A 19,543-nucleotide genomic window follows, 5' to 3' on the forward strand; every position below is an offset into this window, starting at 1 on the left:
GGCTAAATCACCGCTACGGCATTATGTTATAACGATCGTGCATAAATGCTCGACATCTGGTCTGCTATAAGATAGCCCTTGCCCATTCACTCGGGGATGAACGTTTTAACTCGACTACGCGCGTACATCGTTAACTTCTCGCTTCGAACGTCAATCTTTACGATCTGCATCAACGTCTTCTTCGCTTCTATTTCCATTCTGGTGGAATCTTTTGACGCCGATAAAAAATGTCTGTCGCCCGGCGGGGGATCTGAATTTATTACACAGGAAATTTACGAGGCTCATGCTAGTCTCCACACCCGTATTGACGGATAGGTATAAACGGAATAATTTCAATTATTTTTATGTTTTAATGTAAAATTACAACTCGTGAGCGGTATAGAAGAAGAAAAGAGTGAACAGTTTTTTGGGGAGGTCGAGTTTGAAGTTATTGGAAAAGCGTATTTTTCACACAATGAGTATTAAGGTTTTTTGTACTCTATATACGTGCGATTCAAAGACTATTCGTTTTGATGAAAATCATCAGTATTCGAAGTTCTATGTGAGATTTGTAGAGCGATAAAAATATTTGTAATGTTATTAGATAGTTAAACGTGACGTGAACCACGCTGTTTTTATAGTGATAAACGGCAGTTATCGATCACGTGGAACCACTATGTATCTAATTCGTAGAAAAATATGCGAGTCGCGCGAATGGGAAAACACCTTTAGCAGTGGTTCGCGATGTTTGTACCCTGCTCCGTAAAGTATCGTTGAACGAAGATGCGATCCAACGTACAAATTTATGTAAATCGTAGCCGGTCGATGACGCAATGTACATTATCTTTGACGACGCGGTTAGATATGCAGCGCCATCGGGTCGACCACTTAATTACATTCATCCTTGTACATCATTACGTATTATTTCATAAATTGTTCGGTGGAAGATCTTCCTGGATCGTGTGGATGTTGATCTACACGATCCAACGGATTTATCGGAAACGATCTACGTATCGATCTTACGATCGACGAATGATTTACAAAAAACTAATTTACCCAGCTATTTCATGAGTCTGCAGAATTTATCCGAGTGGGGCAAATCAGAGACAGGAGTCGAGTTCGTTAAATCACAGTAATGAAAAGGCTAGCGAAACGATTAATTGGAGAAAAAACAACTTAACTGCTGTATTGTTGTTTCCCTGTCAAATGAATCGATCATTGTGCTCGTTAATGAACGTGTTTACTGCCTTCGCAGGTCGTTAACGGTGCGTCTAAATATTCTCACATAAAACAGTGGTATTCCACATTCCTGATAAATCTCGTAAATATCGTAGAAGATCGATCCGTAGTCAATAGGCCGACGATGACGCGCAATCGTTTTGGCTCGCGTGTCGGCGTAATGGCTCGCGAACGTACGTAGAAACGTCGCGTAACGCGTGCAACGCCACGCACTTATACACGTGGGGGTTTCACGGGCGTGCGGTCGCGTATCGTATGAATGGTGTGGGACAATGCTTCTCTACCATGACCTACTGACATACAAATAAAGAAATAACTCGATATTCATAGACACCGCGATTTTTCTCATCTAGCAACAATGTTTCCGCGCGAGGAGTTACGCAACGATTTCGTCGTCTGCTGCAGCCACGTCGCGGTTTCGTCGCGATTCTCCACGAAAATTATTGAGAAACAGGGAAGAAGAGTCCTATGCGAGTACTCGGAATAGCGTGTTAATATTGTTTATGATGTTTCGAAACGTGTTTGAGAAACGTTGGAATTTTACGTATTCGTACGTGGTAAGATATGAAATGTACCGCTATACTTTCACTCGTTTCCAACGTATCATTTCTTCTTTTTTTCCTGTGGGATTTCCGAAAATATAAATTTGATACTCTTCGCGAGAAGATCTCATCATTGAAAAAACATGTTCCAAGGACTTCATCCATAACGCTCACAGGTAAATTTCGTACGTTGTTTGTACAATCTCTTACAACGATCGATGACTCGACGTGGACAAGAAATAAAATGTTCCAGCAAGATCTCGATAGAAAAACAATTCCTGAGAATCTTCTTGTGTGCCAGTCGACGATTAGAAAACCACGATCGAACGCTACCGCTTGTTACGGTCTTGTGAATACACTAGGATAAAGTACTTTCAATGCACCGGATATCCGAGATGGTTTTACATAGCTTTCTTTCTCCATAGCCATTTCAATGCCAATAAACTGTGTTCCCCTTTGTGAATTGTATTTATGCATAAATACAATTCTTTTTCATATTAGAATTTCCTACCACAATTTTATGATACAAGAGGTTTTTGACGATCGATAAATAAACGTGGTCAACGTGTTTACTTACAGCCAACAGCCAAACAATGTATTATAGATACAACAACAGAAACGGCCGTCGATAATCCACAGCTTTTCACTTTGGCCTCGTTTGCACTACGTTTCATCGTGCTATCTACAGTTGCGGGATTTGAATTTAAAGTCATTGTCGCTTCGCGATTGGTATTGACGAAACCTTCGATATAACCGTCCTTCGATGATTTCAACGTGCCTGCCGCAATTATATCTCTCAACGACGTTCCCAACCAGTAATGACGCCATAAAATACACGAATAACAATGAATCCAGAAGCGTGCACTTGCAATGTAAAGCATTGGGACCACATGCATGAAGTGTTTCGACACGAAAATATTGCGAATTCAATGTACTCTCGAAGCTCGTAAAATCGGTCTAACCCTGACACACATTTCACTGGGATTTAACAGTTCCCGAATGGCGTGTGTCCAACGTCGATCGACTCCTATCGTTATCGTCGAAACGATCGCGCGACAACATTCCACTCTTTACAATCTAATTTCTGAACGAGCAAAATGGCAGCTATCGAAAGAGCCGTTCGCCTCATACCTATTTCATCATAATCGTTGAACATCGAAAAGGGAACTCATTTCGTTTTGTTTTTGTGCGCTACTGCTGCATTTCTATCAAAACCAGTCACATTCTACACGAGTTCCTTTTCTAAAGTGCCGCATCATCGAGATTATTAAATGAGATACGACCTATCGACACAAATCTTTGAACTTTGGGCACGAGCCAAGGAGCGTGAGTTTTTGCATTGCGTTTTGCAAAGTGAAATAAGTAAAATGAGAATAGTGCTCGTAAAAGAGAAACGTACTTATCTAAATCCATGTGCATAAATTTGTTGAGCGATGAGAATACGACGTCAATACTTAATACGATTATTACATGAAAGTGACGATTATGTAAGTACCTACATAATAAACTTCGTTTCATCAGAGCTCTTTTTCTTTTTCTCCTTCACAGATGGCGGGGGTCCGTTTACAAGCTAATCTGGCGAGAATTGTTGGCCTACCTGTTCGTCTACTACCTCATCAATTTTACATATCGATATGGGCTGAACGAGCAGCAGCGGGTGTGAGTACATGAATACGTTCATTTGAATATCTTCTCGCGGTGAAGTTTCCTCCACGAGCCGAAGGTTGACGCCTTAACCGGTCGAGAATAGCGCCTCGCGATAACGCAGCCTATCTCCTTGAAATTAAGACGCACCGATAAAAACAAAGAAACGAAATCTTTCTCTCTGTTCCTTTCGCAAAACCTTCCAGAAAGATTCACGAATGGCAATGACATGGATCCTTTGAATTGAAAAAAAAAAGGATAATTCGAAGACAAAGACTCTTTCATCGCGGTTCTATCTGGAGAAAAACGGAGTGGATGAAACAGAGTGGTGTATCGATTACCACCAAGTTTACGCCGTGAAACCCACGCGACATCGACCTTGGTCGAGCAACAAAGCCTTCCACGCGTCGATCGACAGTATATTTCGCCGGTTAACATCGATATTACCGTTTTATTGATATTAACATTGCTGGCTCCTTTGTTCAGAACGCGGTTACTTAACCCCTCTCATCTTTCGTTTTCTTTTTATCGTCGCGTTTCGCATTCGTCGGTTCTCTCTTGTAGGACACTTTACGATGACCACGATAAACGCATGAAAATCGCTGGTAAAAAGAAACGACCGTCAATCGCGGCAATAAAAGCCAATATTTCAATTAATTTAAATAGAGATGGTGTTTCTCCAGAGTCACCATCGTGTAGAAATCACGATTCTCAGGAAAATCCACCGACCGTGGGTATAAACGTCATAATGCTACAACGATCGACGAGAACCGTGTCCATAAGAGAGAACATTTTAACGTTTCTGTTCCAGACATACGTATATCGCGTGTAGTTAAATTGCATGTATCGTAAATAAAATTGTTCCTCCCTTACGAGGCTCGCGTTTTGTATAATACGCCATGGAATGTGTCGACTCGTCCGGGCTCCGTATTAAAAAACACATAAAAACGTAACCTGTTATTTACGTCGGGATAAAAAAAGAAGCGAAGAAGCACGATGCACGAGGCTGGCGGATGTTAAAAAGGACCCTTCTTTGAGCCGCTTCGATTCGCATGGTCTAAATTTAGAACTGTAGGGCCGGTTCGTGGATGGCTTAGGGTCCAGCAGACCCAACGATCATAGGAAGGATCCGCCAATTCGAAATAAAGGCTTGCCTCATCGTATATATCAAGAATCTTCAGCGATAAATTATAGCTTTTTAGTGGAATTTTTAGTGTTACTATTGAAATATAAAACTTTTTTCTCTTAACAGCGTGTTTTCGACAGTTTTTAATCTATTTGAGGCTAAAATTTATAAAACATCGTTGAAATCCTTTTATATGTCATTTACTAACATTTCATATGAGCTTCTGCGATTTTTACGGACTTTTTACAAAAAAATCGATAATTTCTTTTAGGATCTTTCTGACCTTCTTAATGAAATTTAATGAAAATTAGATCCTTCTAAATTGCCTGATAATTCGTTTAGAATTTATTGAATTTCTTCGCTTATCTATCTATCGGGGAGTAAATAGAATTTGGAATTAAATGATAACCAAAGCAATGAATGAAATCTAGAAGTGCATTAACCTTACAATGCTCTAATTGCAAGCTAAACTCTTTGACTTTCGTATATATAACTCTTGTGCAAAAGCAAAACATGATAAACTCGCGAACGTAAAATGTACATATATAGCATCGAACGTTAAAAAGTTCCAATGAACATCGAATCTCATCATCGGTTACGTCGAGTGCTTAAGATAGATAGGACCAGCCGCTAACAGATTTTCGCGAGCAGCTGTGAAATCTCGATGGAAATTCCCAGTTAACAGGAATTACCTGTACATAAGACCGGTAGTGGTATCTCGTTCGATGACGGTATCACCTCAACCTTGCTCCACTTGTAAGCGAGGCGATATAAGAATTCCACCACGCGTATTACTAAACAAATATTTAACCGTACACACACATAATTTGCGAACATTCGATTCGTCTCGCGAAACATGTTTCGTTAATTGCTCGAATGGGTAGTACAGTTCTTTCGAAACTATTCGTTCAGGAGGAAAGAACACACGTGGAAGATAACAGATGATAATTTACATTCAATAAGGATTCGTGACGATTATCTGTTACAGAATCTTCGAAAAGATCAGGTACTACTTTGGAAACTCCAGCGAATCGATACCGATGTCATTCGTGCTGGGATTTTACGTGAGTCTGGTCGTGAAGCGATGGTGGGAGCAATATAAACTATTACCCTGGCCAGACAACTTAGCACTCTTTATCAGCGCAGCTATTCCTGGTAACGTAAGTATAAGGATGAAAGAAACATTTCGACGAATCCGCATTCGTGCTGAATCGTGGAACAGCGGGTATACTGGAAGATGAAGTTCCCAGTAAACGAAGCGGCTCAAAAGAACGATAAACGCGCAGCCTTGCACGGATAGTAGTTGTCGCTGCGTTTGTCTCATTACGCTAATGAATTGCCGTGACACGTTTCGGTGTCGTTAACCTAAGTAGGTGCCAGCTCTCGGAGTCACGCCACGCCCAGAAGTGAAAAAAATGCGAAGAGCGATCATCCCATAATTGGCAAGCGAGCAAATCTTCTTGTAACTCTTGTACATCCGCTTAACAGATAGCCAGGAACGATAGACGCGGTTCCTCGAGAAGCGATTCGCGTGACCCTTGGCATGTGACTCTAACTTCTGGCACACGTGTTCGCGCGCGACACGCTGCACACCTTACAAGAAATTCCCGCTTGTTATCGGTACTTTCTCTGATCGTCTCGCCTAAACCGAAAACGAAAGTTCGTTTCTATGAACGAGTGGTTCCTGAGTATCTTCGATCATTTCAAAATGCTTAGTTTCTGAACTTTAAGTCAACGACTAAGGCTTCCATGCTTGGTTGCCGCGATTACCGAGAATCTCAAATATTTTTAAACGAACATGGTAGCGACCAGTTCGGCGAAGTCGAAGACGAGCTTCGTGGCTCGAGTTTCGTGGCTCGTACTTCGAATTCGTCGAGGAAGGGTCTTCCAGCTGTGTGGTCAATGACACAATGTCGAAGTGAAAGTGCAACGTATACATCGTAGCAAGAAAGAAGGACGAACCTACGCGTTGTGCTACCTCGCGCACAAGAGAGTTACTCGAGAGAGTCCGTCCTCGTTGCTCTCTGCTAACTGCACCGCCATCAACGCTCTACAAAGATCGTGCTCGCACTATGTACCACCCGGTTAGAAACTGGTGAACGCGTACCAAACTGCGAAACTGGCTATAAGTTTCCGTGGCTAACGATATCGTATTAATAGAACGGGCCGATCAAGTACCAAAGGGTTTAATCGCTTCCTCGTGCAACGAAGTTCTCTTCGCACAGTGTTCTCCTATCGTGTCCGTATCGAGGTCCACACCTCGTACAGTATATACGGTATGTACGATGACGGCGAAACAATTACACGTGCCGATTTGATCGATGTAACGCGTATCGTAGATTCCGATTATCACGTCACACACACGAGAAAGTTACACGCGGAGAGTTCGAGACCGAACAATGGCAGCTGCCTAGAACTGCAGCTGAATTTCTACACGTTGTCAACGGACAAGGTCTCGAGGCGCGGAACGGGACTGTAGTTTTCTACGTATGTAGAAGAGAGCCGCGGTCATGTAGTCACGTAACGCAAAGTATCGGATTTGTGAATGAGCAGCGCCGAGTGGGCAGCACGAGCTTCTGGGCTGTGCCTTTCATTGAAATCTAATTGGAATTCAGGCCCCGAGGCGAGAAGGATGCCTCGACTCCCACCTTCTCCCCCGTAAGGAGGATCCTTTTCAAGCTGCCAAGCCGTGCATTTTTGCACGCGCGACGTTAAGTCGCTGTATTCCGAGGAAGAAGGGACGTTTGTCTTTTGAAAGTACAAAACCGAGGGGGGAAAAAAAGGGACACGAGTGTTCGTTACAGAAACACGAACCGCCTCGAAGCATCTCGAATCCCTTGACGAAATCTACAAGCTTCTACATCTTCGAGCGACGCGTCTTTATTCTCCGTTATTCGTGTGGATTTACAAAGAAGATTGCGATTAATTAGCCAAATTAAAAAAAAAAAAGAGCTCGTTTAAAGCCCAGCAAGCGAATTAACCTTTGTAGTGAATCGTTGCGCGAGTTTCAAATGCCTAGAGAGATTGATAGCGTAGCATTGCTTCGGGCGAAGAATGCGAAGAACCTGTACGAAGGTGAAACTAATTAATCTATAACTATGACTCGTTCAAAAAAAAAAAAAAAAGAAAAAATGGAGTCTCTTTATAGAGCGCAGCGAAACCCTATTTTCTCACATTTCTGAATATTCCTCGAGAATAGAAGTCTTTGAAAACGCGGATAATGTAAAAAGTAAATTCTTTAATTACAAGACTATGTATGCAGCTGTATACATTTACTTGTAACCGGTATGCCTCTAACTAACGTGCCAGTCATTCATATTTCGTAATTAACGTAAAGCTCAAGAAAGCGTAATTCGATCGTCGAGGAGTGCAAATGAACGGACGATGTTGAAACATTTGCGGAACACGCCACGTACGAGTTTAATTAATCAGGAATAAATTGCGTTTCCTCGGACTTTCAGTGGATCGCACGGCTCAGTTCGCAGCGAGCAACTTTCTTCGTTCAGATCGCGATACGCGATCGTTCTAAATCAGCACGTGGCCTCCGCTGTAGCGTTCACCGTCCACGTGTTATTAGCTAAACGAAAATTTTAGTTTCGACAAACTTTCTTCAGTCGTTGCATGCATTATATCGAGCGAACGAGACGTGCCTCGATCCACAAAATGCTTCATCTGAATCTCGTCGTGTTCTACATACGTAACGATTCGACCGATCGACCAGTTGTCCAATTAACGATTACCAACACGATTACCTGCTACACGATTGCCAATGGTGATTGCGGTTAGCGGCGGGTACGACAATCGTTTCACAGAGGCGTTCCATTTCATGTAAACGCATTTACAAAAAGACAGTTTTTATCGCGCGTGGAAAATTTCGATCCAGGAACCGTTGGCTGCGATTTCCGACTAAATTGACATTCCAGCAAGCGTGCGCGATCGTTTACCGCGATGGTCGTTGATTACAAAACGCGCGGCCGATTACAAAATGCGCACGCGTCGTTGGCCAGAATCGAAAGGAAAAATACGCGGTAGGCGCCACCGTGGATTTTTCTCCGATTATTATTGGAATCGGCTCGAAACCGGTGACGATTCGCGATCACGGGCCAAAAGAACAAGGGGAAAGTGTGTACAAGACATGGGAAACGTGTCCGGCATTCATGCAGCCTCGGAAACGAATTTTGAAGCAGACACGTCCCGATGATACCGATTTCCTTCGATTCTCCCATGCTCATTTATTTAATCTGTGCTTATAAATATTCCATTGTAATAGACGTGTGATAAAATACCGTTCGATGGCCTTGAGAGATATAGCCAGACAAGAAACGAAAGAAATGTTTGCTCTGCTACTTAGTCAAAGCTTTGGTGAAGTGGTACTTAATAGAAACGGTATCTCGCGTTTTTGAGTTCTTTTTCTACAGAAAGTACTTTGTTTGGTGCGTGAAATCATTTTAGCTTCGTGTAATTAAAGGCATTAAAATTATTTGTCAGAATCACGTGTTACGTTATTTTTCTGTAACCATTAACAAAGAAATTATTGTTGACGCATGGTCACGAATAGACACAGTTTGATGTACACTAAGCGTCGTAAAAGTAGACATCTAAAGAGAGTGCCCGAGGTAATAATTTTGAAACATTTTCACATTACAGGACGAGAGAGGCAGACTGATGAGGAGAAACATCGTAAGATACGCGGTGCTCGCGTACGTCATTACGCTTCAGAGGATTTCCTTGCGCGTGAAGAGACGGTTCCCGACGCTTCAGCACATCGTAGACGTTGGTCAGTGAGTTACTCGTTCATATATATTACCTAAATCGTTTTACTTTCTTTTATTCGACGAGAGCAAGGAACGTGTGTCGTTTTTAGAGACTCTCATTTTGAGTACTCATTCCGCTATTTACGGAATTGAACGTAAAATACGAATGTATGTATTAAAACGCAGCGAGGAAGAATAAATATTTTTGTTGTAACGCGATGAAAAAAGAAGAAAAGTAATAACTTAATGGAACAACCGATAATATAAACTTCTGTCCGGGGCAGACATTACAAAATATTTATTCCACTGTTATCTACATTCATAGACTGATATGTTACGTAAGAATGGTTTCTGACGAGGAGTATTAAATCGTTACTTCACTTTCTATGCGAATGATCTTATCTGTTATTCACCGCTAAACGTTTTGTCTACATTTGCATCTGTACGTTGACTAGCAAACAGATTCGAACACGAAATTTTGACGAAGACTGAAGAATTATATTTTTTATTATCAAATGGATTAACTAATAATACCGTTAAAGGTTTAAGAGTTCAATGCAAAATATAACTTGGGAGCGGACTCGGTTGCTACTTCAAGGACGCGTAGTCAATTAACACACATGTCAATTCCTATACAATTAAGCGACTCTTATGGTAACAAGGACAGTTCAACGACAAACGTACGCGAATTCTTTCCAAAATAAAAGAGTCGTCAAGATTTTTGGCATCCGCAGAAGAATTACAATCAGTCCTTAATAAGTAATTCGTATGGATCAATTGTATGATAAGCAACGTTGTATTTGCGTGATGGAACCGTTATTTAATCGAAATTGAACCATGTGTCATGCATAACCTTCGAACGATTGCCCAGCGATCTGTAACTGTATGTCTCTGATGGAAACGTTATTTATACACATGTTTCAAATCATTAACGCTCTTGTTACTTCGTGTTTCGACACTTTCTCTTCATATTTGAAAACCTTGGAGCAATTTATGAGTTTACGATCTGTCCTTACTACCGATAAAGAGAGAGGAAGATACGCCAACTTCGAACACTGGTAAACAGTCTTCAAAATTCCGATAATCATGCAATCTATTCACAAATTACACGACTCACCATTATCGTTGCTTGTGGCCGCCATTTTCTTCAAAATTTCCTTTCTTCTACATTAGGATTAGAATTGGCGATCACTTTTGCAGATACGTAGTTATGTTGAGCCAATTTTTTCTGTATTATACGTATTTGTTTGTTTTATTGTGAACAAACAGACGTTCGTGATTTAAAATACTGTATATGTCAAACTCACTAAAACACAACTCCCTCCCATCAAAGAATCCTTTAGAATATTTGCTAAAATAATACTTGACACAATTTGCAAGTATTATAAATTATCATTAAAGTAACTACTGCTCACAATATTATCGTTTTGAGAGAGAACTATGAGTATTATTTTAAGAAAATTTCACAAATATATTAAGAGGCATGTCACGAGTTAGAAGACATCACACTGTCCCTTTACTTGTCCACGTGCATTCTGATTCCAGTTACATAGACTAATAAACCAAGATTTATCACACATTCTTTGAATACGTACGTGGAAAGAACAAGTCAGATATGCATTCCTTTCGTTCTATGAACACAAAACAGTCGTGACAAATTTCACATTCAGAACAATTCACACACGACGCTGGTACCACTCAATTCGCCATACTTGTTTAACATCGGCATAGAAGCGCGCGCAGCTAAAACATAAAATACTATGGCGCTATTTTCGAAGTCACACTCCATACTCTCAAACGTGATTTTCATATAAAATTCGAATAAAATGCTTGAAAAGGAGTTTAAAATCTGAATGTAATATGTAAAACTAGATTATAACATATCAATTTAAATCTTAATTAAGAAGTGTAAAGTAAGAGATTTGAATTTGCAAATTTAGATTTACTGATTTGGATTTGAAGATTTAAAGTTAAAGATATCGGTCCGCAAATTTAAATTTCTAATTTGAATTTCTAATTTGAGTGTGACTAGATTCTTGTAACTGTTCTTATCTAAAACGTTGTTAGAGGATCTAGTGCGATTGACAGAAATTGCGCCTAACGATTTTCACAATTACGCTTACGGTATCTTTAAACATTTCTCGGGATGCAAAAGAACGACTCGAATCACCGTGGTTTTTGTCAATTGGCGGCGGCGGCGGCGAGGATGTGCATGTCGACTAGAAATAGCACGCATTTTTCAGGCGCCGGTTCCGCGAATCTTCCATGAACATGAGCATGCTCCCCGTGGCCGGAGAAATAAGTGACGAGAGCGATAACAAGAAACGATCCTTCCGTGGAATTATCTCCGCGGACACGTGAACACGTTAGCATCACGCACACTAGTCGCAAAAGAAACGTGCCGTCGGTTCGCCGGTGCCACGGTAAAAGAACTCCGCAAAGACGATCCAAATCCGTTCTGCGGCGACTCTGGAAACGAGCTTGTCTCGCCAACAAAACGTTGCGGATCGTCGCGTGAGATCTCCATCAATAATTCATGCAGCGAGAATGCAACGTATTCCCCAAGCTTCAGGAAAAAAGACGATACAGTATTTCAAGCGACTGCAAACACTACTCTAAATGCGAGACGTTGAACGCCGACCAGTAACATCCAGACGTAATTGTGATTTTGCGGTGTTACGTCCTTCCGAAGGATTGTGCCGATATTTATGGTCGCGTAAATAAAACATAGTACATAGTACCTAGCCATGATCTTGAGACAGGAAGAAGTTAGAGGACAAACGAGACATTCGATCGTTCACTAGCTACATCTCAGACTATACTGGTCCTGGTTTCTAGTTTGTCTTTCCTGAGATATGTCAATGGTAATGCTGTTGCGACATCGATGAACGTATTTCGTGTTGTTTTTAGATCTGTCAAGTAAATAGCACGTTTTGAAACAATTTCTGTTCGTGGATAAATGCAACGTTGTTTGAAAGCAAATGATGCTTAACAGGGACATGGAATACTAAGAAGGTCACTGGTAATTTTAGAACAGTGTCCTATGCATAAAATAGTAAACATTGCGTTCTATTTATAATGTACGATCGTGTTCTTTACCGAAATTGAAAAAATGTCAACTACGTCCGATTGCGATTCTCCACAATTGCAATGAGTATTCCGGGCGCAACAGTACGAAAACGTGTGCACAGCAGATTTTAGAGCGCTTAAATTGCAAACGATTCTATTTACTAGTCGCATCGCAACGCAACCGTTATGGTCGTTGACTTTTACTGTAGTTTGCGAAAGACGCAGATGCAAATCACTACTGACACGGAATAGGTACTGGTATCAACAAATGAAAAAGAATTACTGAGCCTTATTACAGCCTCTTGTGTTCTGACGATTCAATCAAACGTGGTACAATCGTACCCCACGAATATGAAACACCTGTTTACAGGTTTATGTTAAGAATATTACGCTGCTAATGATCGTCGATAAACGAAAGCATCGAAGTAGGCGTAAGTAACTATTAAAACAACAGGAACGAATTTCATGAATGTCGCTGCCGATCTGTTAGCATCGAGAGATCCGCGATATTATTAGCAGGGCGTACCAATTCCGCGAGGATCGCGGTCTGGAAATTCCCATCGGTTCGAAAGAATCTCGAGAGCTGGGTCGCCGGTGTAAATCGAACGGCACGACTCACGCCGCCAGGCAATTTTCACGTGCGTCCGGGTAATTTTCAAGAAGCGAGCCGAGGCCTTAGAAACGCGGAGCGCCGGCGCCAGTTCCTCATCCTTTTCCTTTTCCTTCTTGGCGAGATATTCGTTTTGCTCGCGGTAAGCGCCGACCGGACCAGCGCCATGTAGTTTACAGTCTATTCCCGGATCCCAACCGAGTCCACGTTACAACAGGCTCCTTTTTATTACCTGCTATGTCGTCGTCTTTTTTTCTTTTCTCCACGCGATCTCACTCTCCTTCCTCTTCGGGTATGCATAAAAATAACCATCTGGTAATTATAGTCCATCTCGAATACCGATACTATGTCATTTGATAAGATAATCATCATCACCGACTGTCTTTGGTTTCCTCGAAGGGTCTATCGACCGCGTGTCTCACGATTCTCGGTCGTTCTCTTGCCGATTTCTTGATCGGACGCCGCGACCTCCCATCGCTGCCATTGATTTTCACCGTTACCATGGCGCCTTTCGAGTTCTCCAACGCGTTCCCCGACGCATTCTCGAACCTTCTCCGATTTATCGCACGTCATTAGTCGTATACACTAGTTCCATAGATATACCGTATATACTCCATTAATTTCATCTCTTAACGACCTTGCTTTTCCTACGACTATCGTGCTAGTTCTGATTGCCGTTTTATCGAAATCGGCCAGTTTATGTCCTCGTAGCACGCTATCAACGGAAAATTGTACGTCCATAATGCATCGACCAGTTATATATATATATATATATATATAAAGCCTTACAATTCCACGTACAGCCCCGAGATCTACATACGCTCATACGCGACTACTGGATCCAACCAGGCGATAGGATATGTATGCAGACGACGTTAAATATAGCCAGACATAATGAGAGCCTTAATCTATCTTCGGCTACAGGTGGTAATTGGCTAGACTAGTATATCGAGCTCGCGATAGATGTGGCTTCGGCTCGCGAGAGTTGCGGTGGTGGCGCGTGAGCCAACCATCATCATCATTATCTTGAAGATCGACGTCGTCATCATCGTGGCCATCCACATCGGCCTGAGCAAGAAACTCGAAAACCCGTTTCCTCTTCTTCTTGACCGCTTCTTCGTCGCTCCACTGTCTCCATACCCATCCATGGACCCGGTCGCATGCATCGTCTTCTCGGTCGACCGTAATACGCCGCACGCGCTACCTATATTTAGCACAAATTATTGTTCCGACGAGAGTTTCTCTCCGCTATTATGTCGACCGATCGGCGCCTGTTCGATACGCAAGAAAATAATTACTCGCCTGGAGAGCGTGCGTGCGATGGATCTGCGAGCTAGATTACGATCGCGGGATTTTAAGAGGTGTCGACGGGCGTGGAAAATCAAAGAGCACAATGCTGCGAATCCTTTCAATGGGAACGGAAGATCGCGAAATTGCGAGGCGGTAACGCGCAAATTCAACGTTCTCACTGATTTAGCACGTATTTAGCAGTTGATTAAAAGTCGCTGCTTGCATTTTAAATGGTGGATCGAGAGAAAAAGTATCGACCATGGAAACGATAAAGACGCTGTTCTAAAATTAACGGAACACTCTAGCTTCTGCTTCTGTTTCCTTGACCTTTCCACGAACAGTTAGAATGTACATGTTCTTGAGCGTAAGATGGCCTGATTTCCACTTCTGGTGTTTCTGAAATGCCGGAAAATGCGGCGATTGTGAGGCGTCCTTGTAGAGGGTCAGTCTTGTGAAAGGTCGGATCTTTCGATCCGATTCGGATCCGCACGAACAAATAAAACGGAGCAATAAAAAACAACTAGCCATTTCTCTGTTTAAATAAACGTTTATTGGTTGTTCGATTCTCGTAGAATTTTGTCGACTTCTTCTATCTCGTCTTCGTATTGACACTTGTGTTAGAACTCTGATTTGAATTCGATCACGTGAACGAAGCGTTATTAACTCGTCGATGACGAACTACTCAAAACACCTCGCATCTGTGTAAATCGATTGTATTTTCATACTCGTTTATTATTCATCGTTTTATCGCTCTTCTGCCGCGAGCGTCAGAAGGAAACAACGTGGCAGGTTTGTAGAACATTTCTCATGTTCGTATATTCGGAAACAATATATCTGAAGTGTCAACGCGCTTCTTGCAGTTCTAAATATAACGATAAAATTGAAAGCTATAAACAAACGTTAACTTCAATTTATTAAGACCAACATACTCGAGATATGCATGGGTAGAGAAAGTAGACTAAGGTATACAAATATCAAATACCTCTCTCAGACTTACCAGTAATCTAAAAAGCAATCTTTATAGGACACGAGATTCTTCTGACGAAATCTCAAACCGACTATTTTAGCCGATTTTTATTATCGCTGAACACAGTTCGGAATTTTCTAGACGCCATGGAACTGTGAAAGGTTCTAACAAATTTCACCAGTCAGACTTTGGTCATTCGTTGATAGTGAAATCGTTAATGACGCGCGGTATCGTGACGGTATCGTATAGTTCCACGTGTCTGCGAATAGTCGCCCGTACACGCCTTCACGGGCGTGGGCTAGTCGATTTTCTCTTTGGCAGCCAGCTCTATTGACACCCAGGGCGCATCCATGATCGCGTGTGCGCGCAATGATTTAAACTTGCCCGCTTCTAATTACGCGGTGATATTTCCTAATCAGTCCAGTTTCACCGGCGCCAAGCGTCGATACCCTGCTTGGCTGAGTGTCCGGTCGTGCGCGCCAAAAACGCGCGTATCGCGATGTCGCGCGTCCAGAAAGTTTATGAAGTTCAATGTCGATGGGTGACTCTGCGTTTTCGTTGTTCCGCTGCGGATCGAAACGCAGTTTCACCCTTGAAATTACGACCGCGATGACGAAACCATTGCTGGGTTACACGTTGTGGATCGGGCTTAAAGAAGTACGAACTGGACTGGGGGACTGGTTTTCTTCGAAGGATGCTTTTCAGCGTCGGTTCGGCGCGGTGGAGCGGGCAGGCACGGATGAGGAGGAGAGACGAGGAGCATGGTTGATTTTTTACCTTCGTGGCGACCTTGCCAGCCGAGCAAGGATCCCCGCGTTTATTGACCCCTATAACCATTCTCCTCTTTAAGCCCGTTGTGCATCCGAGTTGTGCTCGGACCGCTCCCTCTCTTGCTTATCTCCGTCTTCAGCTGATGCTTTCGAGAGGTAAACATCCTTCAGAAACGAGTATGACTTCTTCTTATTCGTCGAAGCGGTTTCAATCGGTGAACTTGCTCGTTGCGCGACCACGTAATTTTCTTAGATTCCGCCTTGGTCGCCGCGTAATCGTTTCTGAAAATCAAACTGTTTTGCTCTTTGCTCGAGACTACTGTTATCCGTTACGTACAGGCTCGCCTAGCTCGATTAAACTGATAATGGAACGCCGCGTTTGCCGACGTTCGGAAATTTTACCGTCTTTATTGCACGATTAACGTGTCATTAATAACGATCGTACACAGCCTGTTGCACCGTTTATATTCGATTCGCGATGACTACACAAGATCCATGTTATTGACTTACATATTCGAGGTGTAAATAACTCGCGCCAAGATCCGATTCGCTTCCACGCGAATGCTTTCGTAATTAACGTCGATTTTGTCTCGTTAGCGGTTATTAACTGCGTGAAATAACCGACGAGATTCTCTTTCGAAATTTGTCGCGTTACAGTGTCATCGACATTTTCATCGAATCGTCAGGTCATTGTCGTCATTTCCAACGATTCCACTTTGCTTATAAATCGATGCCACGAGCTAAGCATAAAGCCCGTGAAAGCGAGTACAAGTTACTTCCGAACGACGATATTCGCGCGCTTTCGAAAAATTTCGTTTCGAGCGGATGGCGTCGCGTATTTTTCCGCGTGAAAATCGCCAAGTGTAACGTGCGAAAGCGGCTGAGTTTCGTCAAGCCCGAACGATCGTCAAATATTTTTTTTTAATCAGGGCAAAGCTAATCTCTTTAACGTCAATTTCCAGGAATAAACCGTATAGAATAATAAATAGTTTCTTTTCAGTCAATTTTATCGCTCATTTATTAACATAAATTACAGCTGTGTAATCGATTTGCTATCAGCCAATTACTCTTTACGAAAGGGACGCTATGACATTGTTTCTTGCGTCGAAGTCATTCCTAATTACAAAAATCAAGCATCTGCATCTTCTAGTTGTCGAGCTAATTGACAAAATGTCAGGCATTATGTTAATCGTCTCAGCGTACTTTAGGTGCGTTCGCAATGCCGTATTCGTGACTTTTGCGTGACTCATACGATGAGTTATCGCTCACGACTCTCTCAGTTGCAAATTCTCGAACTCATTGTATAGAAGCCATGTGACCATGCGATTGCATCAAGGTCGTACAGACCGAATAAAGAACCGATTGCATATCGATTCAGTCGGTAGCGCGGCGTACCGTTTCGATCGCATAGAATGCTCGTGTGACGTCTATAGTCGATTTCGTTCCATCGGCGATCGATAACTCTCGACGCAAAGACGCCATCGATAACTTTCATCTAACAGTAAAATATCTGTACAATTTATCCTTGAGATAGATTTTAACCAGCTATAAACGGCTGATATGAATTTCTTTTATGCGAGTCTCATAACGATAGGAACAATAAATAGGAAATTCGTCGCCCGAAACAGGGACGAGAAATGGTCCACGCACGTCGAAAAACGGGCACGTACGCGAGCCATATTGGTACCAACGGCATTTTGCGCGTTGGTTTTTCCGATTAAGGTCATTACCTGAACCTGCTCGGTAACATATGTGCCACCATTAATAACTAGACGTCAACACTTGCGTTTCTTTGATCGAGCAGACTGTTTCTTTCAGATGGCTACTTGTCGGGGAACGACGCCACGAGTTATTTCGATAACTGCTCGAACGATGGCGTCGCTTTTTTCGGCCGTTTGCTCCTAGCTTCGTTATAGATACCGTCCGTACAGAACGCACCCGTTTCTGCTGTAACAATAAAAAGATTCCCCTCGAGAGAAATTATCAGGATCCCGTTAACCGATCGAATACCAATCGAGCGTAGTTACGATGCTCACTGCGGTCGCCTGTGACTTTTAAGATGGTTTTTTCGTCTGAGGACGATCGTTAAAGTGTCCACCAGGATAGAGCCTGGAACGTTTCTGTTGCATCCATAAAACACAAAGCGTCGCATAATGTCTCCAATTGTTCAACTATCGGCGACGATTCGTTCACGTGACTGGTCGCACAAGAACGTCGTCACTTGTTTATACGGGGTGTTTCGATACGATAGGATACAAACTCGAGACGAGTAACACGCTTAATTAGCTGGTAGAGCACATACACGGCGGAGGCAACAAAACAATCATAATAAAGATAGACTGAAGATCAAGCGCGTAGCTTTAATTTCGCAGACATATACGGACGCGTAACGTATTCCTACAAGAAAGCAACAGCTTGTGAAATCGACTGTTATTTATGATAGGTGTTTTCTCACAATGCTTTTTCACTCATTATTTGTTGCACACCGCTAAGAAGGCATATCGATTTCGAGGTCATTTACTAATTGTCGGCATGTTAAACTCTCCAGGCGTTAGGCGTTGCATGATACCATATGTTATTCTAACTTTGAGGAAAACTCTGTCAATTGTAATACCTATATGCTTTTTATTTCATAATCTGTGCAATTTCAAAAACGTTTATATATAAATATAGCTTCATGATTAATAGGATCGTTATATTGTAATACTGTTTGACGAAAAAGATGAGATAGCTATACTACGTGAGAACGAAGTTCATCAAGAAATTTCACTATCTTATCGAGCCACGTTCCTTCTGCAAAAATTTTACAATAATATTTCACTTAGACGCGTAAAAGTTTCTATAACATTGCTAATTGTAACCACAACATTATCACGTTTCAGGGAAATATCGGTTAAAAGTTATGTAATAAATACGTAATGCGAATTGTGAGCGGAAATCGGCAACTTAGCATTCTTCCAGTGAGTGTTTAGTTTTCTTTCGGAAATCGACGGCCTTACATTTAGCGGCGTTATAGCTAACTATTCGACGTGCTCTTCTAAACGGGACGACCATCGCCTGACTAATAGCGTATTCTCGATTGCGCTCTTGGCTACGTGCAATGTGCATCATTCTCCACGTGTTTCATGTTTACGAACCGGTCACGTGAGCAGCCACAAGCCATTATATAATCGTCGTATTGCCTGCTGATAAACAATCGCCCTTTCTTCCTATAACGCTAATGGATACCATTTAACGATCTCTAAGTGTTCGAATTTATCACGCTCGTGGATTGTCATATAATCTTTGTAAAATATGCCGACAGAAGATTTTATGGACAATGTAGAAGGATTGGAACGTTACAAGCATCGAACGGTGTTAATAGTAAAATATCTAGCATGTTCCGAGAAACCACGGATATATAATTAAACAATGATGCGCGAATACACGTGGCAACTACAGGGTCGACGAGTTTAAAAAGTTTCGTATACATTTGCATTCGCATAACGAGTAAAGTGACTACGTAGCGGTGGATCCACGCGCGAAAGTCGCGTTGTGAAGTACAGATCGCTCG

At 42.1% G+C, this 19,543-nt stretch overlaps 1 protein-coding gene across 3 annotated transcripts in view; it reads left to right on the forward strand.

Annotated features, from left to right (window-relative positions):
• The window catches only part of LOC100747717, a 41,361-nt gene that overhangs the window by 12,342 nt on the left and 9,476 nt on the right, over positions 1-19,543 (forward strand). For 2 of the 3 annotated variants that reach the window (XM_003486996.4, XM_033319149.1), the window contains exons 2-4: positions 3,309-3,419; positions 5,519-5,690; positions 9,178-9,307. In XM_003486996.4, the coding sequence (XP_003487044.1) occupies positions 3,309-3,419; positions 5,519-5,690; positions 9,178-9,307 (413 nt within the window). Of the gene's footprint in view, positions 1-3,308; positions 3,420-5,518; positions 5,691-9,177; positions 9,308-18,959; positions 19,354-19,543 lie in introns of those variants that run through there. The other variant, XM_024365469.2, reaches the window with a different exon arrangement.

This window comes from Bombus impatiens, unplaced genomic scaffold (genome assembly GCF_000188095.3).
Source record: "Bombus impatiens unplaced genomic scaffold, BIMP_2.2 scf_0136, whole genome shotgun sequence".
Classification (NCBI taxonomy): domain Eukaryota; kingdom Metazoa; phylum Arthropoda; class Insecta; order Hymenoptera; family Apidae; genus Bombus; species Bombus impatiens.